Genomic DNA, 27312 nt, shown 5'->3' with positions numbered 1-27312 from the left:
CACGCCCCCTCCTCCCAGGCAGAGCCAATAAGGGAGCCGGGGCCAGGGTGGTGCAGGAGAGCAAGCCGGGCAGGTAACGCAAAGCCCAATCAGGAACCTCGCCAGGGCCACGCAGGTTGGGGAGGCGGCTGGGAACTTCGCTCCTCGTGAGGCGAGGAGGGAGCAGCCGGGCCACGCCCCTCCCGCGGCTCCTGCGCCAATCAGCTCAAGCGAATCCGCCTCCGCTTCGCTCTCTTCACCCCCTACCGCCCACCCTCTCCCGCGTGCCAGTGTTTGGGGGCAGGCGCGAGCGGGCGCCGCTTGGTGCGTGTGCGCGCGAGTCGCCCGGAGGGAGGGGCCGCCTGACAGGAGCGGCGCCGCGAGCCAAGACCAGCTGCGACACTGACTGGCCGGCCAGCAGCTCGCTCGCTCGCTTGGCGTTGTTCGGAGATGGTGGGGGCGGCTACGGGACTCCTCCTGAGGAGCCTCCAGGCAGCGCCCTGAGAGGGCCGGGGATTCCGCCAGGGCCTCCGGGAGGAGCGAGGGTGATGGCAACGATGCCCTTCCAGCCGGCGCTGGGGCCCCCGGAGACTCGCAAGTTCACGCGGGCGCTGAGCAAGCCCGGCACGGCCGCCGAGTTGCGGCAGAGCGTCTCTGAGGTGGTGCGAGGCTCCGTCCTTGTGGTGAGTTGACGGCGACGGGAAACCCACACACCTGACAGGGATATCAATCCAGGCTCTGCCCCGCGCCCACTTCTTGCCCCGCCATTACTTCTCGCATGTGTGTGTGTGTGTGGGGGGAGGATGGCGCCGTCTTCGTTGAACCTGGCGCCCTGTTCCCTCCTCCCCTCCCCACTCTCGGATGGACCTGGTCGAGATGGACACACCTCCTAAGGCAATTCATCCTCCTCGCCATCTCCCCACCTGGCCTGACAACACCCCCCACACCATTCTCTGCCGGGTATGTCTCCTCTCGGAAGCCTCACTCGCTCCGCATCCCCCCCCCCGTGTGGGTTTCCCTCTCTTCCAATTCAGGGCGTATCCAGGGGCCGGATCCTGGCCTCGTTTCCTCGGGAAGGAAACCCTTTCCCTATAAAAGGAAAAAAGAACTGTGCTTCCTTCCCAGGGACGCGTGCGTGAGATCGCAGCCCAAGGCAGAAGAAGCAAAAAGATGAGAGGGCGCCTTGGGGAGATTTCTCTCTCTCTCCCCTCTTGCCTCTCTTTTCTCTTCTAATCCGCATGTCGGAATTTGCATGGGTCAGCTTAACCTAATCAGCTGGGGGGAAAGGAGCACTTGGGTGGGTGGAGAGAAGGGGGACACAGGCTGCTTCCGGCCGGGCTTCCCTCCTCCTTTCGCTTTCCATTCCAACCTGCGTATATAATACTTAGACCCCATTTCCCTTTGCTCAAACCCTTCTGTTTCCCGTTCCTTGCATCGGGATGCTGAGCGCACAGGAACGGGAAGGAGAGGGTGGTCCTTTCTAGCTGCGGCGTCTCCACTCCAGCCGTGCGCTTCTCTCCCCCCCCTTTTCTTTCTCTCCCTGTAAAAACTTCCGTCCATTCACATTGAGTCCCGCCCTTGCTTCCTTCCCCGCGATATTTATGAATGAATGAGTGGCTGGAAAACTTTGGAGGGGGGTTTCATATTGCCTGCCCGCACACGGATAAAGGCCGGGAAACATTTCTGGGTAATCCGCAAATTTTTTCAGTCCCACCACCCCACATCAGATCACAAAACCCAACAATACACTCAAAGTTGTGGTTGTACATTCACACACTGATATAAGGGTGAATGTTTAATTTAATGTTTAAATAGCTTTACCCACCCCCAGTTATGTTTGAAAGTATGGACTGCATTCTTGTTACTCAGTTCTATGATTTTCTGTGATCTGCTGTCTCTTGGTGTATTGTTTGGAGTGGCAGAGGGAGCACATTCATTGTGTTTCTATTTGTGTTTAGTTGGCAGCTTAATTGTTGCTTCTCTGCCTCCTTTTACACTGGGTATAGTACTGTAGCTATATAGTAAGCTAAACTGAAGATTCACAGCAGAGTTAGAATTTATTTCAAGCAAAATATTCATAATCTACACAGAATAGAATTTATATTTTGGCAGCCTTTATTCTAATGCCTACTGCATTATTATTCGCCTTGAATGTGTTGCAAGGCTTTAGTGTGATGATATTACTATTCTAAGACATTTGCTATTAACAATAACTTGCTGTAGTCATTCACAATTAATTGTCTTAGAATTTGATGCTGCTATCTAATCCTGTTTCTACCTTTTGACAGGACTGGCACTTAAACATATTTTAGAATTTTTCAGATAGTTCTTGGCCATGGATGTGTTTATTAATTTATAAAAACAAAATGCTGTACAGTAAAACAAAATTTAGACCAGTCTTGTCTGCAAATAGGTAAATATAGGGAGAAAGGGAGCTTTAGCATTTCATTCAGTGATGTGTATTCACTTTGCTAAGGCACTTGAATTTGTGATGAGGACTGGTATTTATCACATGACTATCCTGCTGCTAGGGGAAACTTTTTGTGCACATTAATTGCTTGATTGTGATAATCATGTTACTTTTATTGTCACAAGCAGAAATGCCACTGCATTATTGAGAAGTTTGTTGTAGCTGGCAAAGTTTTAGATTCTAAAAACCTGTTCACTATACATCTGCAATGTGCTGAGGAAAACATGACCACCATGAGCTGGACATATGTCAAGAAATGTTTTTAAATTCTTGCTCTCAGCATTGTTGACTACTTCATTCTCAGTGACTTGAAAGTTCTTCTGACATACAAACTTGCTCTCCAGTTTGTCAGAAATAAAATGTGATTAAACAAAGAAACATAGAGGTATGAAAATGTACAGCACAGCCTTTAAAAACTGCTGAAGCTAGATTCTGGTTACAGCTGTTCCATCACCACATAACTCTTAGCTGTTAAAGGCTGAACCATAAGTAGTGTACTGGTCAGGTTTAAAGGAATTGCTTTAGTATGCAATGCAGTATGACAGACCACTGCTTCACAGATCTCTTAGCTGTCTTTCTACCTTCTCTCCCCTCTGTGTAAATTTCATTGTATATTTTTCAGTTGTACTGTCAAAACTCTGTATATAGTGCATTTTCTTTACTATCTGATTGCTAAAGCCCCCTTTCTCCCTCTTTTTACCTATGTGCTATTCTATTTATGTGAGGTACCCTCTGTGCTATTCTATTTATTTCTTAGAGTTAATGTTGCTTAATATGTTGGAAATACTATGGACATGTTGGCAAATAATACCACATGTAGTTAATGTGTTCTAAAATCTTGCTGTTCTGGGCTTGAGTTCTTCTGTTTATTGTATATTACTGGATACCATAGTGAAATTGGTTCCCAGCAGAGGTAGTAGTCAACTTGGATCTGGGAAATATCCTCTGTGTTAGAAAATAGTTTGGGTTTTTTCATGCTGGTGCCCACCAAATCTAGTTGAAGCCCGGTGAAAAAATTAAATCACTGTTTCTCAATCTGGTTCTACTAAAGTCTTCAGTCTGCTTTTTTGGAAACATTCAAATCATTTATTTCAAATCTGTTTTTGATCTTCCTTGGATATAGTGCTATCATCTGGATCATTGTTAATCATCTTTTGTCTCTCATGTTTGTACATATTTGTTCTGCTTGGTGAGTTGGCAAAGTATTGCCTACTGAAGAATAATTGGTTCCCCTTATTTTGGTTGCAATACTGGTAGTATCTTGTCTTTCTTCCTCAAGGTCCTTGAAAAATGAATCTCTTCTTCATCAAGGCCCTTAAGAATCTTAACAGTGCATAGGTTAAGAAATAACAAACTGTTAACAGACACATGAGAGCTGGCACAAATGTCTGGCTTGCACAACTATATTCCCCTATATATTGGAGGGGAGATGATTTAATGTTTCTGCCATCATTAGGAACAAACAGTGGTTTGTTGCTTCTTACAAACACTGTAAACAGTGGTTTCTGCAGACCAGTTTTTTGTTTGTTTTTTACAATCTAAGATATCAAATCTAGATCTCGTCCTGAGTCATGGTTTGTTATACCGGAACTGCATCAGTGAATTAAGTGAATTCCTTTACAGTGGTACCTCTGGTTAAGAACTTAATTCGTTCTGGAGGTCCGTTCTTAACCTGAAACACCACTTTAGCTAATGGGGCCTCCTGCTGCCGCCGTGCCACCGGAGCACGATTTCTGTTCTCATCCTGAAGCAAAGTTCTTAACCTGAGGTACTATTTCTGGGTTAGTGGAGTTTGTAACCTGAAGCGTTTGTAACACGAGGTTACCACTGTATTACCGGTAGACCACTTTGAAGCTTTGGGGGTGGGGTGATGCTTCATTCCAAGGTTTCCTAACCTAACAGCATTGTATCACCAGGTGCTCAATGGGGCCTTGGGGAAACCTGAAGCACTATGCTGAGAGCCCTGGAAGTGTTTTCTTGCAATAAGGTCATACAAATATAATAATGAACACTGTATTAGTGAGGGACAGCTCTTTGCTTTCAGTTATGATTCGTTGTGATCTCTTATCCATTCACTAACATTATTTTAGTTACAGGTAGGTAGCCATGTTGGTCTGATGTAGTCGAAACAAAATAAAAAAATTCCTTCCAGCAGCACCTTACAGACCAATACTTAGTTGGTCTCTAAGGTGCTGCTGGAAGGAATTTTTTTATTTGTTTTAACATTATTTTAGTTACTGATTCATACTAATACTCCCTCCCACCTCTATCTTCCAAAGCTGCTCCAATTATTATTATTATTATTATTATTATTATTATTATTATTACTACTACTACTACTAAATGTAGATTCCACCCTTACTCCTGAAGGGCCCAGGGCAGCAAACAACAGAGTAGTGGTTCATGGGGTCACAAAGAGTCGGAAACGACTAAACAACAACAACAAGAAAATTAGGGGAGGGGATTAAAGTCATAAACCCTCACATCTATTGATGTGAGTCACTTATGTTTTCTTTATCTAGCATTGGGCAACCTCCAGCCCACTGGCCTAATTGGGCCCAGCAAGTTCCCTGTTTGCTGCTTTTGCTAAACAGTGCTCACTGGCCCTATACCTGTGGCAAAGCAACGTTTGCAGGCTTTGTCAATCAGTCCTGTTCCTTTGCAAGTACCAACAACCATCAGATTGTCAGTGCTTACAAAACCCTTGCCTGACAGCATGTCTTCAGAGTCCATATGCTTATATATTAACCAATAATAACTGTATGTGAAAAAACTTTGTGAACTGGTAGATGCATTCATTATGGAGCTACCTGTATAGTGATTCCATAGTTTTAAGGGGACTTGCTTTTTCAACATTCAGTCATTCTAAACCCCAGAACCTCTTTGTTGTGAAAATAAGATGATTTATCCTATCAATATGATACTTGATATGGGAATTTACTTTCATAAGTAGTGTAATTTGAGCAAATTGCAGAAAAATTCTATAAAAAGGTTGAGTTACAGCAGTTTTAGAAAGTTTGATTTTTAAAACTACAGGTACTTCAAATGTTAAGTGTTTTTCTAGTCATCAAATACATCATATATGCATTCAAATTCTCATTTTTGTCTTTTAGATTATATAATCTAATCAGAGATATTGTGGGAGTCTGCCCTTCAGTAGAAATGCATTGTGTATTTCTAAAACTCTAGTTTCTAAGACCTCATTTTAAATGGAAAACTATGCATGTCAGGAATTCTGTGAGTGCAAAGAAGTGAAGGAAGTCCTGGCAAATGCAGCACATGCCTGATTAGGCAGATGGAGTTGCCAGGGTAGAGCTGCATCCTAGCTGCCATCAAATCAAGCAGAAGGTGGGGATAGTGGCATCTAGAGATGTGAATGCCTGAAAAAAGAGGGGGGAAATGAAGGACCCCCAATTTTCTTGTCCCTCCCCATTTGTTTTTGAAAAAGCCACTTCCGCGCCTGCGACGGAAGTGGGGTTGTGGGCCGACCGACTGCACCACCGCGTAGGGGCTGCGAGTTCAGCCCCTACGCGATGGTGGCTTCCCGCCTGCGTCACCCCCGACCGGCCAATGAGAGCGGTCGGGGCGGAGCCGCCAAGTTTAAAGCTCCCCGCAGGCGGGAAGCAGCCCTCTTTACTTCCTTGTTCGCCGGAGCGAACAGTTCAGACCATTGGTTTGTCTAGCTCAGTATTGTCTACACACTGACAGGCAGTGGTTTCCAGGATTTCAGGCAGGGTTATCTTTTGCCCCTACCTGAAGATGCCAGGGATTGAACCTGGGTCTTTCTGTATGCAAAACTGACTCTTTACCGATGGCTAGAGGCTTGGCAGGCCACTTGATGGGTCTGATCAACCTCACAGACAGTTGGCTTGCCACTTTGGCTATAAAAAGTAAACACGTACTTCAGTCTGGCATAGTGATCACTTAGAACTTCGTCACCTTTTGCTCACACTTATCCTTGGTCTTTCAGCCCAATCCTTTTATCCTCTTGTTTGGAGTTTTTGGGGTATTGCTTGCTGAGATTTGTGGTATGTCAAATTTTAATATATACTGTACTTTTAAATGCTAAACCATTAATTCTGACAATCAACCTCTGGCAAAGTTTATTTTAAGTTGTGGATCACAATGTTTAACCAAAAGTTAAACCAGCAGAGTACCTAGTCATAATTAAAGTATTCTCCTTGTAGATATGTTCTGCTTGAAAAATCTAAATATTTATAATTTAATAATTTTAAAAAAGAAAAGAAAGAAAAATCTAAATATTTAATCATATTAAAATAGAACCATCCTGTGACAGAGCCTAGTCCTGTGCAGTTTAATTCATAAATATTGAGTTCACCACCTCTTGTTTGCCCCACTGCCTGTTTGCCTCCAGTCTTGTGTCCTTTTCTTCATGCTTGGTCTATCATCTTTATTCTCTCTCCCCTGTATATAGGTGGAATCTAGACACTTATAAAAAAACATTGTGAAAAATGCTATTTTTTAACGTTTTGAAAAACATACTGAATTTGCCATAACTTACCATCGCCATCTAGTGTCACATTTGTATAATGCACTTTACAGCACACTTAAAACGTTTTATTTGCAGCTGTATAGCTGAGCCCTTAGTATGACTTTTTACTAATGCCTTTCTCTAACTCAAATGAAATAATGTAGGGAAAGCAGATTGGTGTGCAGCTACGTCCTGAGCTTCATTATATCCCTCACCTGGAAATAAGAAGATTGGAACTGTAAAGCTTAAGATATGAGGTTACAATATGTGGGATCAGAGAACATGTTTATTGCTTATTAGAATAACTTGTCTCTTAAATGAAAGGCACCCATTCTAAGGGAAGTATGTAGTTCAAAACTTCAAATTATAAGACATATATTTAAAACTATTGTTTTTGTTTTCTAAATGCATACTTAAAACATGCTTCGAGAGCCTGAGCTGTGATAGACCCTAATCTATTTGTGTTCATACATCCCCCCCTTTTGAATTCCAGAGGATTATTCTGTAATCTAGGAGTGGCAAGATAAAATGCCATTATAATCCTGGAGCTGTCAATTTTGTTCATGAGATTTATCACTAGCTACTTTACCTCAGTGAATCTCCTGTGAATACTCTTTGAATTTTTGCAGCCCTTGTACAGTGATGAGAATTTAACAAAATGGAACTATTTGAACATATATTTCATTCAAAAATTGTTTTACTTTATGGACATATCTAATATCTTTCTCTTAATCAGACTCCTGATCCAATTCTATGGCTCAGGCCAGACAATACAAAAAATCATTTGGTGCTATGGAAATTAACCTTGTGCTCACATGCGCCTTCCCTTGCTTCAATAAATAGCTTTGTGGTTTGATCAGACCACAGTTTCCGGTGCCCAGAGAGGTTTTCCTTATATTTCTCACTGGGATCAGTTCTCAGAAAGTAATTTGAGAAATGGGCAGCACAGTCCTATGAATGTTTGTTCAGAAGTACATCCAACATTCATTGTGTTCATAGGATTGCAGCTTTAAGAGAGCATCAGAGAAGCATGACATTTGAAGTTACCTAGATAATATAGTGTGACTCTGCCAATATGCTAAAAAATAACCTGTCACTGAACAAAAAGCATACTGTCCAAAGAAGAGAGCTTTAAACATAAAGTGCTAATCTGAGAGCACCCATCACTGGAATATATGGATTGATAGCATGGCTAAATGAGACTTGAAGTTAATTAAGTCCCCCATCAGATTTTATTTGAAAATTCCACTAGAGCTATGTCTGTTTTTCAGCCACTGCAGGGGTATTCTGCTTCAAGTCCTTTACCTGTAGATTCACTAAACATTTTTTTCAGTATACCTTGGTGCCCACTTAATTGGTAAAATTTGATGAGGAATTCTGCATTCCTTATTCCAGTAGAAACTTGTTGAACATTTTTTTCAGAAGTTGTTTGGTTTTACTTACAGTTTAATGCCTTTCGGCAAGATCAGCAGCAGAAAAAATTGAGAGAGCATGCCTGCAAATTTGAATTCCACCCCGTTTGCCTTGTCCTTAGTTAAGGATTAATTAGAGCTCATGAAAATTGACAGAATACTGAGTAGGAATTTGAGCTTTCAGAAGCATGTTTCTCTCCTTCCCTCAAATCCTTTGGTGCTAAAAAGGTACTCCTCTCACTCACCCAATGATCCTTAGAGAAGGCACTGCATTCTCGGAGCCCCTTTGGCCACTCCAGCCCCCTTCTCCCAGTCCAAGACTTGAATGGAAGTTAGTGATGGACTGCTTATTTCCTTTAAGCTTCCAGTCCTGGTTGGTTGAGGGCTAGTGCCTGCCCAGTAGTTGACAGGAATTCCTGTCAACTTGAGAGCACTGTCCAGGCTTGTATGTCCAGGCTTCACAGAGTAGTAAATTTAGGGTTAAATGTATTCAGTGGTATCTATCCTTGATACATCTATGATGCCATCTAACCCTAGAACATAGATTGGTGGCAATATATGGCTGCTTTCATCTACACATTGCAATTTACCAAGGCCCTGAAATTACTTTTATATAAATTGAAAATATGCTTTATTTGAATAATATACCTCTTCTCATGAGAAGACTCCCTGGAAAAGACCCTGATGTTGGGAAAGACTGAGGGCACGAGGAGAAGGGGACGACAGAGGACGAGATAGTTGGACAGTGTTCTCGAAGCTACTAAAATGAATTTGACCAAACTGTGGGAGGCAGTGGAAGACAGGAGTCCATGGGGTCACGAAAAGTCGGACATGACTAAATGACTAAATATTTCCCCAACCATTGAAATTAGGGGCAACAGTGTACTTTATAATGAGAAAAAGGAACAATACCCTTAAATGAAAGATTTATAATTACTTTGCTCTTGAACATTTTAGTAGCTGAAGCAATGAAGATTTATTTTGTATTGTGTGAGTTCACTTCCATGTTCCTGACCAATACAGCTTGTTGATTTTTAAAATACTGTATTTTTAATATAGTGCTCAGAAAATGGCCCATTGGACTGAGCAACAGTGAATTCACTGTTATGTTTTGAAGTAACATGCACATGACTTAAAATGTATGTACTCCAACCACTAGATGGAGTAATATGGAAGCATTTTAAATAAGATGCATCATACTTTTAAAAAATCTATATTTGAAGACTTAAATTGTATTCTTTTGGGTTTTATAAGAAATATTGGTTTATCACCAGTAAGAAACATATTTTTCAAATCATATCTGTAACACTTTTAAGCTTGTGCATAAATAAACCAGAATATTTCTAGTAGAAGGTAGTATTCAGTATTCAGATCAAGAAGCTGTTTACCTTTGCTTTAAATTAAAGTTTCTAACAGTATAGCTTATACACTATAGAAGAAAAAAGCTTTGGCTTGATCTTATGAACAAACAAAGTAAGATCAACTGAGTATAAGCAGTTTTCTCTAGTGCTTACTCTAAAGGCTGGAAAAATATTTCCAATTTCTAGGCTCTTATCAAGCATTGTAAGAAGAAACTCCTGCTTGGAGTGGCTGTAATAATTAATAGACAGAGAAGGGAATACAAACTGATGTTCTGGATAGGGTTGCACTTGCTCTGAATGAACAGGTTTGTTGTTTGGGGGTGCTGCAGTATCCATCTCTCTCACTTGAGGCTCAGCTAGCCTCAGAGGCTGGTAGTGCCTTTGACCAGCTATGGCTAGTATGCCAACTATAGCCTTTCTTGGACAGGGATAGCTTGAACACAGTGATTTATCTATTTATGCATTGGTAACCTGTAACAGAATGGGACGCGGGTGGCGCTGTGGGTTAAACCACTGAGCCTAGGGCTTGCCGATCAGAAGGTTGGCAGTTTGAATCCCCGTAACGGGGTGAGCTCCCGTTGTTCAGTCCCTGCTCCTGCCCACCTAGCAGTTCTAAAGCACGTCAAAGTGCAAGTAGATATATAGGTACCGCTCCGGCAGGAAGGTAAACGGCGTTTCCGTGCGCTGCTCTGGTTCGCCAGAAGTGGCTTAGTCATGCTGGCCACATGACCTGGAAGCTGTACGCCGGCTCCCTTGGCCAATAATGCGAGATAAGCGCCGCAACCCCAGAGTCAGTCACGACTGGACCTAATGGTCAGGGGTCCCTTTACCTTTTTAACTTCTAACAGAGACTCCTCTACCACAAAAGCTCAATTATTAAGCAGGAATGTGAGGAATTCAGCAGTCCTTAAGGTAACTTTGCCAAGTAGGTAAAAAGATAAAGTCTAAGGACTGGACAGTTAAGTCCAGTCAAAGGCGACTCTGGGGTGCGGCACTCATCTCGCTTCAGGCCGAGGGAGCCAGTGTTTGTCCACAGACAGTTTTCCAGGTAATGTGGCCAGCATGACTAGGCTGCTTCTAAGGCAACAGGACACTGTGACGAGTGCCTGAGCGCACAGAAATGCCGCTTACCTTCCTGCTGCAGCAATACCTATTTATTTGCACTGGTATGCTTCCGAACTGCTAGGTTGACAGGGGCTGGGACAGAGCAACAGGAGCTCACCCCATTGTGTGGATTTGAATTGCTGACCTTCTGATTGGCAAGTCCAAGAGGCTCAGTGGTTTAGACCACAGTGCTACCTGCTCCCCTTACTTTGCCAAGTAACACAGGCGCAGCCAGTGCAAACTTTTAGGCACCAAAGTTATGTGTTGGTGGTAGTCTGTCCACTGGCATGGGGGGCATTGCCCCAGGTGCACAATGGAGAGGGGCTCCTGAACCCCACAGAGATCCCCAGTGTGCAGCTGGGTGAGTGAAGAGCACCCTCTGTTCCTCACGCCTGCATGCGGTCTTCACCCTCTATTTAACCCAGCCCTCATTTCCGATGAGCAGTTGGGCTGCAGCTGGCAACTCCACTCCTGGGTCAAACCTGACCCGTGGGTGGAGAGAGGAGAGTCAGTGGCAGTGTTGCTGCACCTCTCGGCTGGGTGACACCAAGTGAGGATGCTTCCAAGCAGCATTCTTGAAGTCAATAGCCCTTTCACCAATTGTAATGCATATGCTAACAAATTTTAAAAGACTCCCTCAAAGACAAAACAAAGAAACTGGACAGGAAGCCAGAAAATGAGACTGCATGGGCCAGGTACCAAAAAATAAGCACAGGTGTAACATACATGAATATAAGAAACAGGAAATATCTTTTTCAAAAAAAAAAATTAAAGATTTTTATAATACAAGCAGAACAACTGGAATACCAAGTTCTCTCCTAAAGGCAATTCTCAGCCCCACCAGCCCCATCCCACCTCTCACATGGGATCCCTCCTTTTCCCTTCCTGCCTCTCATCTGGGGGAACCAAATAACCCCGTCTCCAACCCTGGAAACAGAAAAAATATCTGATTGTTTTGATACCAGGGAGGGGAACCTCAGGCCCAGAGGCTGAATGTGGCCCTCCAAACCTCTCTCTCTGGTCCTCAGAGCTATTCTCAGGACACTTCTCGTCCCAAGGCCATAGCCCTCATCAGCTCTTCTTTGTACAGTGGTACTGGTAACTCCGGTTATGAACTTAATTTGTTCTGGAGGTCCGTTCTTAACCCGAAACCGTTCTTAATCTGAGGCGTGCTTTCACTAATGGGGCCTCCTGCTGCTGGTGCGCGACTTCCGCTCGCATCCCGGGGCAAAGCTCGCTACCAGGAGCACCTACTTCCAGATTAGCAGAGCTCGTTACCTGAAGCATTCGTAAGGAGGACAGTATGTAACCCAAGGTTCCACTGTACTATCAAGTGTTTTTGTCTGACTGGAATGTGCCCTCGAACTCTGATAATACTTCTTGGGTAGAGAGGCGTTTGTATGTATGTGTGCATGTGTAACAGAGGCTAGCCTACTGTGCAAAGATAACATTTATATGCATTGCTTTGTCTACCTTTGCCCTTGCCTGCCGCTGGCATTTCACAGCCCCCACCCAAGAAGGGAATGTGGTATTAAAGGTGAAAATGTCATGCCAAGTTTAGACCTTAGGAAAGGAGTCTTTGTCATTCACCTTGCTTGAAATGGATTTTAGAACAGAATATCTGGAAGGAAAATACAGTTTGGTTATACTCTGCCCATCTGGCTAGGTTTCTCCAGCCACTCTTGGTGGCTTCTAGCAAAATATAAAAAATAATAAAATGTCAGACATTAAAAACTTCCCTTAACAGGGCAGCCTTCAAATGTTTTCTAAAAGTTGTGTAATTCTTTATCACATTCTATAAGCAATAATATTTTAAATTTAAATTCAGACTTCAATCCTGATATTAAACATATGGGATTGGATTTGGCTAACTGGTCCTGCTAGCAGAAGCCCTCATAATAACATACACTAGTGAAATGTTTCTTCCCCATCCCTCTCCCTGCTACGCCTTGTTGTCTTGGGAGTGTTGGTAGAAGCCTGAGAACAGTGCATGGGAAGAGTAGGGTTAAGATTGCTCCATTAGGCAAGTAGCAATGTGCACCAACAGAATGTTTGTTTCAGCATGATGATGAATTCTTCCCATAGGGTGGTATTCAATTAAGTTTTAATTAGAGTAGATTCATTGAGCTTAATGGCACTAACGTGGACATGCTCATTTACAGTATATAAATGGGTCTTAGCTGAACACCCCTCATGGTCTTGTTTTCTGTATTCACTGTGAGTTACTTTCAAATATGCAGTTTTATTCAGAAGTGTTTAATATGTTTGTTCCATTCTGAGAGTGCATGGGATTGCAAGTTTACAGCACATTCCCATACTTGTCTACCTTAAGTCACATGGAATTCAGTAGGGCTTATGACCAGATAATAGAGTTTAGTATATTTTTTTGTTTGTGTCCCCAGTTAAAATAACAAGGTGTGTCCTCTTTGTTTGGACAAGGGGAAAAACCAAAAATGACAGAACAAAATCTTATGCTCCCTGGTGGTTTTGTACTCACAGTACAAGCGTATAAAGTGATTTGAAATAGACTTGCACATTAATATGTGTTAAAGTGTTTCCATAGCAGCAGTAGGTGGGACAATTCTCCTGAATTTTGATTTTTATGAAAGGCATATGGTTCCCTTTCACTTCCCCCACCCAATGCAGTACTCCCCCACCCTGCAATATTTAGGTCAAGCAAAGAAACGTTGAATTTGAAGCTAAGCATTCTGGGCTAGCCTTTTTTTTTGCAGCAGATGAGAATTCTTTGTGCCTGACAGTAGAAGCTGCAGCAGTATCTTTGCTTTAATAAGATTTGAGGATATTTGACAAATGGAATTGAGGCAATTTCTTTAACAATACTGTATTATGTTTCAGTCTATTGTATTAATAGCATTTGAGAGAGCATTCTCTTTGAGAGAGGGTTATATTGTGAGGTGTGGCTCTTGCTGAAACCACAGGATTTTTAGCACTCAACTAAGCAAGCTTACAATACGATCACTGATGGTATTTAATCTGAATAGCTACTAGCTGGACTTGGTAAAGAAGACTGCTGTGAAGCAAAGGAATTAGTCTATGAAGAGATCATTTAGCAAGAAATGCAAGTTGAATCGTTTCTGGAATGGGTTGCACCACTAGCGTGATTTTATTTAAAGGTATTCGTACAGTTATTGAGAGAAACTGTTCATATATTTGCAAACATCAAGGAGAAAACAATGCTCTGGAATATGCAGCAAATAGTTTCACAAAAGAAGATTCTGAACTATTGAGCCATTCATTACTGGTAAATGTTCACTTGTTTCATTAAGATTTTTTAAACTGACTTAATATGATTATGATGTTTTTTATATTTATTTGGTGTTTCAGAAATGGTTCAACAGCTACTGAACACAATGCACTATAAATGCTATTTGGAATGAGATTTTAATACTGCTCTTATTTTGTGGAAAGCAACATATCTTGCATAGATATGCTAATTCATAATTATAGGAAGCTCTCTGTTGTTGTACAAATATCCAAATCAAACATTCGGATATACTGGTATTACTAAACCATGATTGGAGTAGATGGGGGGGGGGAAGTTATTTTTCTTTCCTGTACAATATATGTGGTTTAATGTGGTTGATTGAAAGGATGAACTGAATGCACAGAAGACAAAAATAAGTCATAGCCTTTTAAGGCAGGTTTTTATTTCTTATAGCCAGGTGTTTTGTAGGTAAGTGTTGATAACCTGAAGAGGGCTGCTTAGGAAATACTGTAGGCATCACTCATTTACTGATGCTTCTTGGCATAGCAGTGAATACACTAGTACTTGGTGGTGGTGGCTAGTAGGTACCACTTGCCTAGAAATCTGTTTAGTAACTATACACTGTAAAAGCTCATTTGAATAGTTTTTGGAATTATCTAAGACTGATTCTTGTTCCTTTGTTTTGGGAACGCCTGTTTTGGGAACATGCAATCCTGTACAAGTCCCGTTGAGCACAATATGGATTGTACTTTTAGGTTTTGTTGTAGATAGCAGGAGACAGTAATTTCATAGTTTTTGTGGAACTGAGCTGTGTCTAACATTTTCTAATAAAATCAGAAATATTGAAGAGAAACTGAAACAGTGCAGTGGTTCCCAGTTAGCTATGCACGCGGATCCCCTGTTTTAAAAAGCCAAGCCATGGATCCCCTACTTCTGAAAATTTAGATGTCTCTATGGTAGTCTTTTTGTGTGAATGGTGCCATGGACCCCCTGGGTGGGTTACTGATACAGTGCAAGCAATTTTATTGAAGAAAGAAGTTCTGGAAATTAGGTACCGGTAGCTAATGAGCCTCATTCATATAACCATCCAGTGTCAAAAGAAACTCTAGATACAGAATCTTCTTAATTCACCTTTTTAAAATAGCATTGTGCTAATATAAAGTAGCTAGATGCCTGCAGTCTTGTGGAGGTAAGTGTCAATCCTAAATCTGACACATTGATATTTTATGGAAGGTGTGTTCATTTGAATATGCTTATATATATCATTGCATTAATAATGAAGACACTTTAGTTTTAAAAGGCTGTATAAGGAGAACTAGGTTACACTACTGAATTTCTTTAATCATTACCACATCAGTGGATGTGATTTCTCTATGAAAAGTTTGAAAGGAAATATTGGTTAGAAAAACTTGCATATTTAGACATGAAGGTTATTGGGTGCTGTTCTGACTGAGGACACTGAAAAAATTCACTTCATTCTAAATTATCACTCAAATGTAAGGAAATATAAAATTTGCCTAGAAACAGATCAGAAGACTTTGTCCTAAAAGAAACTCCTTACTCCTCCTCTATGCTCTTGGGAATACATTACCAGGATGAATATTAAAGCTAGTTTCTAATATAAATTTACACTTCATAGTCTTGTGCTACTCCATTCCATTTTCTTTCGCCCCTCCTTGTTTTCTATGTCTGTCTCTTTCAAGCAGACACTCATTCCTAACTTATCTGTTTTGGGAATATGCTTCGTTCAAGGCCACTATAGCATGCCCTGCCTTGGACGATGCAGAAGATGTGTGCCGTTTGGCTTTTTCAATAAAAGCACGTAGATTATATACTTGTTAGGGGCTGTGGTAACCATCTTCACTTTGTGTGACTAGGTGACAGGTAATTTTATTTTTATTTTAGCAGGCTCCCCTAATATTTTGTGTTGTGAAGGAATAGAATGCCTGGCAATTTGTATTATGCTTATTTATATGTGCCGTGTGTGGAGTTGGTGGTGATTGGAACAGCATTCAGTGCCAAAGTATATTTAATATTCAAGTGCACGCACTTCAGCATTCTGGGCTATTTTATTTTTTGAAAAATGTGAATTATTCTGGATTATTGTGTTTTAGCATATGATGCATCTTTGAGGATAGCTTTACCTAGAAGAGATTTTGTTGCAAGGCCTCCAATCATTTCTCCAGTTACTGGGAAATAACCACCCATTAGCTAGCTGATGGAAACAATAATTGGCTTAAAACAGCCTGCCTCAGCTTGGTTCTTTCCAAATGTTGTTGGATGTGACTCCCAACAAGCCCGGCCAGCATGGCCAATGCTCATGAATGATGAGAATTGTAGCCCGGCAACCTCTGGAGGGCAAACTGTTGGGGAAGCCTTTAAACAAGTGAGTTTTGACATAATTTCTGACAGTGGCCTGGCTACAAGTTCCTGGGACCTTGCAAACATGCAGGCTGCTTTGAGAGAGGCACTCACAGCTGCTTTTGTGTGGCAATGTCCCTCCTTCCCACATAATCAAGACTCGTGACACAGAAATTAAGATTTAATTGGGTGGTTAAGGCCACAACTTTATTGATAAGCATGTTGAGCGGAATTGGCTTAGGCGTTGGAACCTAACAGACTATATCCGACTCCAACCCGTGTGTTGGAGTCCTTGAGAAGTTAACCACCAGAAAGGAGCCCCGCGATGTAGATCTACTAGAGCTCCTCCTGTGGCCACCGAAGGGGCGTGCCCTACGGCCCAGGCAACTCCAGGCTCAGGACCAAGCGACGCCCCCGGAATCCTTTAACGGAATTACTTCTCCAAATTTGGGCAGCCGTTGACGTAATCTGCCCCTCCTCCTTCTATTGTTATGCAAATTTCCAACGCCTAACCGCCTAACCTAAGTTGTGACGACATGCTACGGGGTAGGCGAAAAACCCATCATGGCTAGCCCAGTATGGGAAAAGTCCTACCCGGCCCGCTGACTAACCAGGCAACCGACTCCCGTCCATAGCAGCGTCCCCTTTCCTCTTTTTAAGGGGTGGGTGGGCGGGTGAACTGTTCGCTCCGGCGAACAAGGGGAAAAGAGGTCGGCTTCCCGCCTGCGGGGAGCTTTAAATCTGCCGGCTCCGCCCCGACCGTTCTTATTGGCTGGTCGGGGATGACGCAGGCGGGAAGCCACCATCGCGTAGGGGCTGAACTCGCAGCCCCTACGCGGTGGTGCAGTCGGTCAGCCCACAACGCCGCTTCCGTCGCAGGCGCGGAAGCGGCTTTGTGTGGCAATGTCCCTCCTTCCCACATAATCAAGACTCGTGACACAGAAATTAAGATTTAATTGGGTGGTTAAGGCCACAACTTTATTGATAAGCATGTTGAGCGGAATTGGCTTAGGCGTTGGAACCTAACAGACTATATCCGACTCCAACCCGTGTGTTGGAGTCCTTGAGAAGTTAACCACCAGAAAGGAGCCCCGCGATGTAGATCTACTAGAGCTCCTCCTGTGGCCACCGAAGGGGCGTGCCCTACGGCCCAGGCAACTCCAGGCTCAGGACCAAGCGACGCCCCCGGAATCCTTTAACGGAATTACTTCTCCAAATTTGGGCAGCCGTTGACGTAATCTGCCCCTCCTCCTTCTATTGTTATGCAAATTTCCAACGCCTAACCGCCACTCGAGCCCCCCTAGGCTCGCCGCCAATCCGCTCGCATGCCTAAACCAATATTTTGTAATTAATTGGATTATTTAGGGACTTCTGATACTGTTTAAGGGGCCGTGATCCTCCTCTCTTATTCACCTAATTAAATTCTCTAACACCTAATTAAATTCACTAACACGTAACCAATCTTTGATTCCCATTATTACGTTCTCAAGCCAGACATCATTCCCAGTGGGCGACAGATGAACACCATCATGACGATAAAGGGCTGCTTCACTCTGTTTTAAAGTTGGATGCGAAATGGCACGTCCATTCAAAGACAGGACTCTGCGGATCACGAAGGAATTCAGGAGCCGTCTGGCTCTGTTCAGGGCGATAGGGCAACGTCCATCGCGCCAACTGCGTCTCTCAAGCAAGGAGGACCAAAGCAGCGTCATCCTTGGGCAGGTGTCCAAAAGGGTATCGAAATCTCTGAATATTTGCAATTTTAAGTCCACGGCATTGCGATAGGCAAGGTCATTCTCTCCAAGCTGGACCACCAGTAGGTCAGGATAGCCGAGTGAAGCAGCCCGACCTTGTATTGCCGGCAGCAACTCGTCCCACAGCATGCCTCTCCTCGCAATCCACGACACCTGGACAAATTCTGGAAGGCCCAGCCTGTTCCCCAGGCCCACCTCGATGGCCCTTTCCCGAGCCCAATGGACTATGCTATGCCCGGCTATCCAGACCTGCACGATCCGAGAACCTGAAAAGCAAGAATGACAACCGGGGATCAGCCAGGCCACCGCGTCGACGCTACGTACGAATATACCTTTTGTACGCGTTCGATTTCCACCTCCCCAAATCCTGAATTCTCTCGGATGAAAGGCCCAAATGCATGGCTGACGTAGCCGCGCCAATCCTAAAAGAGTGAGCAGAGAATTCGTTGGGATTATAGCCACAGGAGGCAATGGCCTTGCGCAGAACCCTGGTAAATTGGTGGCGGGTGAGCCTGGCGCCATCCTGGTGGATAAGCAATGGGCCTGGGCCGGGGGGCCGGAGATAAAGAAACCGTCTGGTATCTTTTACCGGACATGGACCTGGAGTGCCAGTGGCGGGGAGCTTAATGGTCGCGCCCCTTCCCCTCTGGTCCGTTTTGGAACACCGTATGAGCACCTGCATTTGGGAGTCAACCAGTGACACGTCCTGCATGAGTATGCCGCGTGTGATGCCCTGGGGGGAGTCCTCGCATACAACCTCGCCCACTCTTAGCGCTCCAAAGTACGCTATAGAAAAGGCTGCGGAGAATAAACGCGCCTCAAATTTGGACCAACAGAGGGGCCTCAACTGCCTGTGTACCTGAGCCAACATGTCAAAGGTAATGGGTCGCCTGGGGTCGCTGGCAGGCGGCTGGAGCCTGCGCCAGCCCTCCATAGCTCTACGCAAATGGAAATTGTCACACGGGTCTGTAAAATAGAGTGATTTTGAAAAGAATGTGATGGCTGCTGTGTGAATGTTGAGAGTCTTTGGTGCGCGCCCCAGGTTCCTCAAGTGCACTACATACTGCATGACCTCCTCCGGGGTAGGTGGGGCCAGAAGGGAAGCGGTGGACTCTCTCTGCCTGAACTTAGTGAAGTCTGACCAAGCCCGTTTATACGAGCTCAGTGTGGACGGGGCAACAGAAGCTAATACTCCCTTTAGGATCTCTCGCTCCCAAGGTTCCATAGATGTTCCGGGAACGGCTCCGGCGACTGGCTTGCCTCCGGTGCCAACGATCGGAAGCGATCCATCTGGAAGCGAGACAGAGCATCTGCGATGTTATTATTGACCCCTGGCACAAATTTGGCAGAAAAATGCATATTCAACTGCAAACTGAGTAACACGAAGTGGCGTAGGAGGGAGGACACCCTCATCGACCGCGTGGATTGCCGAGATAGGACGCTGACCACCGCCTGGTTGTCGGTTCTGAAGCAGACCCGCCGGTTCCTGAATTCTTCGGACCATAAGTGCACGGCTACTACTATAGGAAAAAATTCTAAGAATGTTAAGTCGCGTGTGATGTCTGTACCCTGCCACCTGGCCGGCCAACGCTGCGAGCACCATTTACCTCTGAAGTAGACCCCGAAACCTAAAGCACCTGCCGCGTCGGATTGCACTTGGAAATCAGCCCGCAGCAACATGGTGTCCTGCCATAATGAAACCCCGTTGTAGTTCTCAAGAAACACCAGCCAGGATTCAAGGTCGGCCTTGACCCCGCGGGGGAGCCGCTTCCTATGAAAAGGTTTGGTTAGGCCTACTGTGAGCCTAGCTAAGCGCCGGCAGAATGGGCGACCAGGTGAAATAACCCTGCAGGCAAAGTTGAGGTGTCCTAGCAGTGATTGCATTTGCCTAAGGGTAAGTTTTTTAAGGGGAATGAGTTGCCTAATGGTCTCTTTGAGGGCAAGTAGTTTTTCAGACGGCAGGCGTGAGGTTTGTGCAACCGTGTCCAGTTCTATGCCTAAGTACGTAAGGCGTGAGACGGGCCCTTCGGTTTTTTCAGCAGCCAATGGTACCCCCAATTCATCTGCGAGAGCTGAGAAGGCCCGCATAAGGCCTGCACACTCGGAACTGCGAGCCTCAGCCACGAAGAGAAAGTCATCGAGATAATGCGAGACCCCTGGAAGCCCTGTCCTAAAGCGCAGGGCCCAGTCCAGGAATGTGCTAAAAGTCTCGAACGCGGCACATGCCACGGAGCAACCCATTGGCATGGCCTTGTCGATGAAATATGCCTCATTGAATCTGAAACCCAACCATTTATAGTCCCGCGGGTGAACTGGGAGTAGGCGAAATGCTGATTCAATGTCACATTTGGCCATTAACGCCCCCTTGCCAAATTGCCTTACTAACTTCACCGCCTGATCGAATGAGGCATATTTTACCGTGCACAGCTCCTGGGGTATTCCATCATTGACTGACCTGCCTATTGGGTGGGAGAGATTGTGTATGAGCCTGAATTCCCCGGGCGCCTTCTTAGGGACTATTCCCAATGGGGAAATGTGGAGATCAGGTATTGGTGGCGACGCGAACGGGCCAGCCACGCGTCCTGCTGAGATTTCCTTGTTAATTTTCTTAATGGCTATATCTGGTCTTTCCCTAATAGATTTTTGATTGGGTGGTTCACCCGTGCTAGGTGGGGTCCGCACGGGGATTCGGAAACCTGTTGAAAACCCTTCCCAAAGGTATTTAGCTGCGTCTCTATTGGGGTAACAGTCGAGCAGTAATTTCAGAGGGTGAAGCTTTACCGGAGAGTGGGCCAGAGCAAGTGATCTATTAATATTTATTAGTCCCCGGGATTGATCCCTGTGGGGGACCTGAGGTATTTCTGGGGCCCTGGTGCGAGTTGCCCCTGGTGCCCCGAAAGGACTGCCTCCCTTTAAAACACGAAACTCCCGGGTGCTGACCCAAACACTTTTCGCATTCGTGGGAGTATTTACAGTTGGGTCGCTGACAAAGGCCCTTGTTATACTCCCAGCAAACCCTGCGTCGCGGGTCCCTCTTGGGTTCAAACCTGGTGGACCTAGGTGGATCCGTCTGCTTCCTTTCTACATATGGGACTACGTGATTGCTCCAAAAATGCTGATGGCGCTGATCCCACCTGGTTTTTGGGTTTTGCGAAGCATTCCTACGGAAGTCTTCATCGTAATTCAGCGCAGCCGCCTCCCCGGCCATCCTGTAGGCCATCCTAACATCAGCTATGTAGGCCATAAGGTGCATTGCCCTTTTTGGATAAGCAGCTGTTATCACTGCAATCCAAATATGCATTCCATCCAGCCAATTTTCGAAAGTGCGGTCAGCCCGCGGTGTCCTATGTCTGCGCCTGCCATACTCCTTTCTCTTTTCGCCCTTTCCCAGCGTATGAGACAATGGTAAAAGGGTGAAAATGTCTATAAAATCGCCATTCAAGATTTTTTCCCTTGTTTTATTAGATAAATGGGATCCTAGAATGATATCTGTGTCTGAATTGGTAGAATACCTTGAGTCCGGTATCAAGGCACCATCCCTCCATTCTAACGTCCCCTTGAAACCCTTGCGATGGGTGCTGGCTCTCCTCTTATGCACCCACAAAGGAAGACCCATCTGATCCTCCGCAATCCCCCAATAATCCTCCATTGGGATCTCGCCATCGGAATCTGACGTACCTGAATCATAGGAGTCGTCATCCCTGGTTCTCTTACGTTTGTCGGTTTTCTTCTTCGCCTTTCCGCTCCGATGACGCTCTTCTTCGTCCCGCGACGCCGCTTCGCCACTTCTCGCCGGCCTGGAGTTGTCATCGTCCCCTGATGTATCAGAACCCCCAGCTTCCCTTTGCACCACTGGTTGCGCGGGCTGGGCCCCTTGGAGACCTGTAATAGACTGTGAGGACTGCCCGGGCGAGCCTGCTGCTTGAGCCCCGGCCCCCAGACTTTGGGCGTTAGGAGCATTAGAGCGCGCCTTCTGCCCCCGTGTCCTTGGGGCCTGGCTCGCAAAGCTTCCACGCTCGGAGCTAGAGCTGGCAAATAAGGAAGCCGAGGTGCCCGGCGACCCGCCCTCTGAAAAATAAGTGTCTAGGATGCAATCCTGAGACTCGGCAGGCTCGACCTGCGACTCACGAGGATCATCCTGCGTGGCCTCAGCCGCGGGGGCCAGAGATTTTGCAATGGCCGCCAGCTGTTTGCAAACATCCAGCTGGGTCTTCTGAAGAGTGGAGACCACACGTACCAAGGCCTCAGTCTTGTCCTGTGCTGCAGGACTCTTGGAGGGGGCCGAACTTCGCACACGCTTGGGTGCCATTATCAGATTGCAGCTAAACCGAGTTATGTATTTAGCTTATAACCTGTACTCTGGTTTATTTATTTACCTTTTTTTTTTTTTAGTATTATTATTATTATTATTTATAATTGCTTATTTATTTTATTATTATTTCCCTATTTATCTATATATATTATCAATTATAATTATTTAATTATTTTGTTTATTTATCTGTTTGTTTTAGAGATATATATATACGGGCTTATAATTGTAAGGTTACCGATTTATTGCTATTATAATATATTATTGCTATGCCTCACCACAAGGGGACGAATGAGCTGTTTATATAAGCCAAAATTAAGTCCTAAAGTAACTCAGCTCAGCAAAGCTTTCAGCCACCAGCTGAACAGGTCACCTATAATGTCCCGGCAGCGGGTTGGACTGGATGGCCCTTGTGGTCTCTTCTAACTCTATGATTCTATGATCCTAATTAGTTGTTCCTAGATACGCCACCGGCCAGCACACAGCAAGTGCTTGGCGGGGGGTTGGACTGGATGGCCCCCTTTGGTCTCCTCCAACTCTATGATTATATGATTCTAAAATTCTAATAGTTGTTTGTGGATATACCACTGGCCACCAGCGCTGGCCGCCAGATGCAACCGATCACCAATCAACTTCAATTATTCCCTATAAATCATTAAATGGCTTATTATCTGTAACTCAATTGTTTACTAAGAGTATTAATGCACTAGTTCAGCAATTGCCACCGAATTATATAGTAGTAAATGTGGCCAGGCAGCACAAGTGGCCACTCTCAAGCTGGCTGCCACAGAAGGGACAGAAATTATATAGCAGTAAATGCAGCCAGGCAGCCCGAGTGGCCACTCTCAAGCTGGCTGCCACAGAAGGGACAGAAATTATATAGCAGTAAATGCAGCCAGGCAGCACAAGTGGCCACTCTCAAGATGGCTGCCGCAGAAGGGACAGGGGGGTTGCCCTACCTAAAATGGCTGCCGGCAGGAGAACTGCACGTGGCCACTCTCAAGATGGCTGCCGCAGAAGGGACAGGGGGATTGCCCACACCTAAAATGGCTGCCGGCAGGAGAACTGCACGTGGCCACTCTCAAGATGGCTGCCGCCGAAGGGACAGTGCTTGCCCACACCCAAAATGGCTGCCGGACAGGGTACGCGAAGCCGGCAAAACTACAAGCGCAACAACAAGCAAAGAATGACTAACCACAACCTCAGCCAAAATACCATCAACCCTAAATGGGACACCCTCCACCCGACTTAAGGGGATAAGGCAAGGAACCACCAAGCTTCACACAACAAGGGGGGGGGGCCAAGTTCACTCACCCAGCTTCAGCGAGATGAAAATAGTTCCCAAGCACGAGGACGGGGAGAGGGGGCAGCCGCCTCCACTCTCAGCCTAAACCCTCACAGCGAGCTTGCCAGCGGGCCAAAAAGGCAACAGTGTGCAAGACTCCGAGGTGGATTCTGTTCTCCTCTTGGCTGCGGTAGCCCCAGCGCCCCCGCGGCGGTCAGGTGAATGGGGTGCTCCTCTTGGCTGCAGCAGCCTCAGTGCTCCCGCGGCGGCAAACTGCTCTTTAAGGCTGCAGCTCGTGGTGTATATCCCCGGCGCTGCCCTCCGTCACAGCTGGTGAGCGGACAAATTTGTCTGCTCCCGAGCCTGCTAGGTCGCTGGCCGCTTCTCCGCACCCGGAAGTGAAGCCGGGCGGAGAACAGCTGATGGGCGGCTTCGTAGTTAAAGGCAGAAAAAAATAAAAATAAAAAAAATAAAAAATAAAACAGCGAGGCACCAAGGAAAAAACAAACCGCGACAAAACACGAACCTCCACAACGCTAGCCGAAAACAAGCTAGCTGAAACAAAGGAAAAAACAAGCCGCAACAACGCTACGCTGAACTGTTCGCTCCGGCGAACAAGGGGAAAAGAGGTCGGCTTCCCGCCTGCGGGGAGCTTTAAATCTGCCGGCTCCGCCCCGACCGTTCTTATTGGCTGGTCGGGGATGACGCAGGCGGGAAGCCACCATCGCGTAGGGGCTGAACTCGCAGCCCCTACGCGGTGGTGCAGTCGGTCAGCCCACAACGCCGCTTCCGTCGCAGGCGCGGAAGCGGCTTTCTCTTCAATTGTCATCAAGCTCTCTCATCACATGCTGTAATCAAGAGCTTGTTTGTGTTGTCCTGATAAGCTATAGTTTGTCTTATTGTGATTTGAAAACCAGGCCAAGATATATGATTATGCATAAAATAAATTAGTAGAAATAATATCTGCGGTTGGTTGAAAAACATGTGTTTGATTATCCTGTTTACCTAGCTTATTCTATATTCATCTTTTGGGAATACAGATAGAAATGGTGTCTTGTCATTAATTTCATTACCGGTATATCTACAGTGAAAGGTAGATTAATTAAATTCATCAATATTAAGAACTCTGCATTTAATATTTTAATTATCGTTGTTCCACAAAACTCTTTAAGATTGCCCAAATGGAACTAGAAACTTTATAAAAATTTACAATTGAAAATGCCACTGTCATTGTGATTTAAAAACTAGTTTATGGCTAAACTAGTTTGGTTACAAATAATAGTTTTTTAATAGAGATTTTAAAAAGCAGATATGAACAAAGTTTCTGTTAAGTACAATAATACACATGTTTCTATATTTTAGTTATGTTAATGCTAATTAAATGTCATCCAGTACAATGCCTCAGTGTTTACAAGCGGAGACTAGTGAAAATTAATTTTTTAATATTCTGTACCTTCTGTATCCATTCTCTATTTACACAGTAGTAACACACTACTAAAGCCTTCCATTCATAACACTTATTCACATACTGTACAGTCTTAACAGTTGAATATTCATTGTAATAATGGTCCATGTTCCTTTTTTGCAGCCCTTCTCATTAAGTGTACCCTCTGTTTTTAGTAGGGCCGTGCACGAGATTTGGCTTCTGCCTCAATCTCAAGCCAAATCAGATCTATTCAGAAGGATTTGGCCCTTAGTCAAAGTGAGTTGAGACAGCCACAGACTGCTTAAGTTGGGTTGGATGGCCCAAAGGATCTGGGGCTGTTATGGGGTAGGTTGTCAGGCATGAAGAAGAGGCATGCATTGGGTTTCCCATGAAGAGGTGGGATCCTACCAGATCCATTGCTGGTTGTGTCTTCCCAGGAGAATTTAATAATAATAATAATAATAATAATTAATAATACCCCGCCCATGCAGCATGATTTACTGCTGAGTTGAATTGTACAGGGTTGCACTCTCAGGCTGCAATATTTTGCTTTCACACTTGTTTGGAAGTAAGATGACAGTTGCACAAAGATGATTTCTAGTGGGGTAGGGCTGAAATGATGAAAGCTTCACGAATAGGAGATGAGAATGGGTGAAAGGGCAGGGAAACCAACCAGGCAATTCGTATCAGGCAAAGACATCCTCACTCCCTCTTCACCCTCTAATGTGGACAGACAGTAGGAGATGTGGAAACACATCAAAACAGAGGATCTGTAAAACAACATGCAAATTTGAATTTAAACAGTGTGGTAATGTGAACACAGCATTGGACCTACTGGTTTGGGATAGTTGTCACCCAGATTCCAATATTCTATCTTGGACAAAGTGTTGGAACAATATGCTGGCTGTTCAACTCCAAACAGTGTTGGAGGATGCAGAATCTGGTTTCTGGCCTGGTTTTAGGATAGATGCAGTCTTGGTTACCTTGGTGAATGACTCGCACTGGGGAAATGGATACAGGAAATTCAAGCCAAATCATTTTCCTGAACTTCTCAGCAGCACTGCCCATAGAACCCTTTTGGAGGCCTTGTCGTTCAGCCTGAAAGGCATGATGTGATGATGTTTCTGGTCCTTTGTGGATAATTCTTCTCAGGCAGTGCTGAAGAGTGACTTCTGTCCCCACAATGACAATTGACTTAATGACTGTTTCAAGGTTCTGTTCTGTCACTCATGCTTTTTAACATCTACATGCAAACATTGGGAGAAGTCATCCAGAGATTTGGGCTAAAGTGCCATCAGTATGTAGGAGTAGATTATATTTGTGGTGGTGTCCAAGTCATATCAGAGTAAACCTATTGAAATTAATGGACTCGACTAACTTTTAAAATTTAATTTCAGTGGTCATGCTCATGATTACTAACCCTATGTGTTTTATATGTTAGTTTGATTTTGAGAGTCACGTTATGTTGTTGTTTTTCTAATATTTGGGGTATAAATCCACTAAATAAGTTTCTTATTGGCATCCCATTATCTCCTGAACATTTCTTTGTTTCAATAGGTTGTCACTTCTTTAATTCTGCTAACACTTCTGTCTTTTGTTTTGCAGTTTTCAATCAACTGATTATTAATCATGTTTTATGTTTCTGTGTTTATTTTAGCTGCCTTCATTGGTTCAAAGCTTTAACTGGAGAGTTGGAATATAAGTGCTTTAATTGTGTAATCCTTAAGCTTTCTATTTAAGGCTAAACATTGTTTCTAAGTTACTACATTTGCTTTTCTTATAAATCACCATTGACAATAGTGTTAGGCAGTCAGATCTCCTTTATCTACAAAATGATGCTATTCATTCCAATAATCCTTGTATAGAAATATGACATCACATTTTATCTTGAACTCTTTTCTGCACCTTACTGTGGCTTATTGTTGTTAAGATAATCAGTGATAAATTTAACCCATTTCTGTGACTAAAGACAGTTGTTTGTCTTTAAAACGTCAAACATAAATTCACTAGCATGCATTTTAGATAATGTTTAATGTTACATCTGTGTTTTATCATGATGAGATCCACTTCATGTGTAGGTTTATGCAGAGCTCTGCAGAGGAAGCATCAGGCTGTTGTCCAGATCTTAATCCC

At 44.4% G+C, this 27312-nt stretch overlaps 1 protein-coding gene across 4 annotated transcripts in view; it reads left to right on the top strand.

The window, feature by feature from the left end:
* The first annotated feature begins 274 nt into the window (after positions 1–274).
* The window catches only part of DOCK9 (dedicator of cytokinesis 9), a 116690-nt gene continuing 89652 nt past the window's right edge, over positions 275–27312 (top strand). For all 4 annotated transcript variants that reach the window (XM_035116162.2, XM_035116158.2, XM_035116160.2 and 1 more), the window contains exon 1: positions 275–662. In XM_035116162.2, coding sequence (XP_034972053.1) covers positions 528–662 — 135 coding nt within the window. In that variant the 5' untranslated portion in view covers positions 275–527. The remainder of the gene's footprint in view (positions 663–27312) is intronic.

The sequence above is a fragment of the Zootoca vivipara genome, chromosome 4 (genome assembly GCF_963506605.1).
Source record: "Zootoca vivipara chromosome 4, rZooViv1.1, whole genome shotgun sequence".
NCBI classification, from domain to species: Eukaryota; Metazoa; Chordata; class Lepidosauria; order Squamata; family Lacertidae; genus Zootoca; species Zootoca vivipara.
The sequence above is the reverse complement of the archived record's forward strand: the minus strand, read 5'-3'. Positions and strand labels throughout refer to the sequence as shown.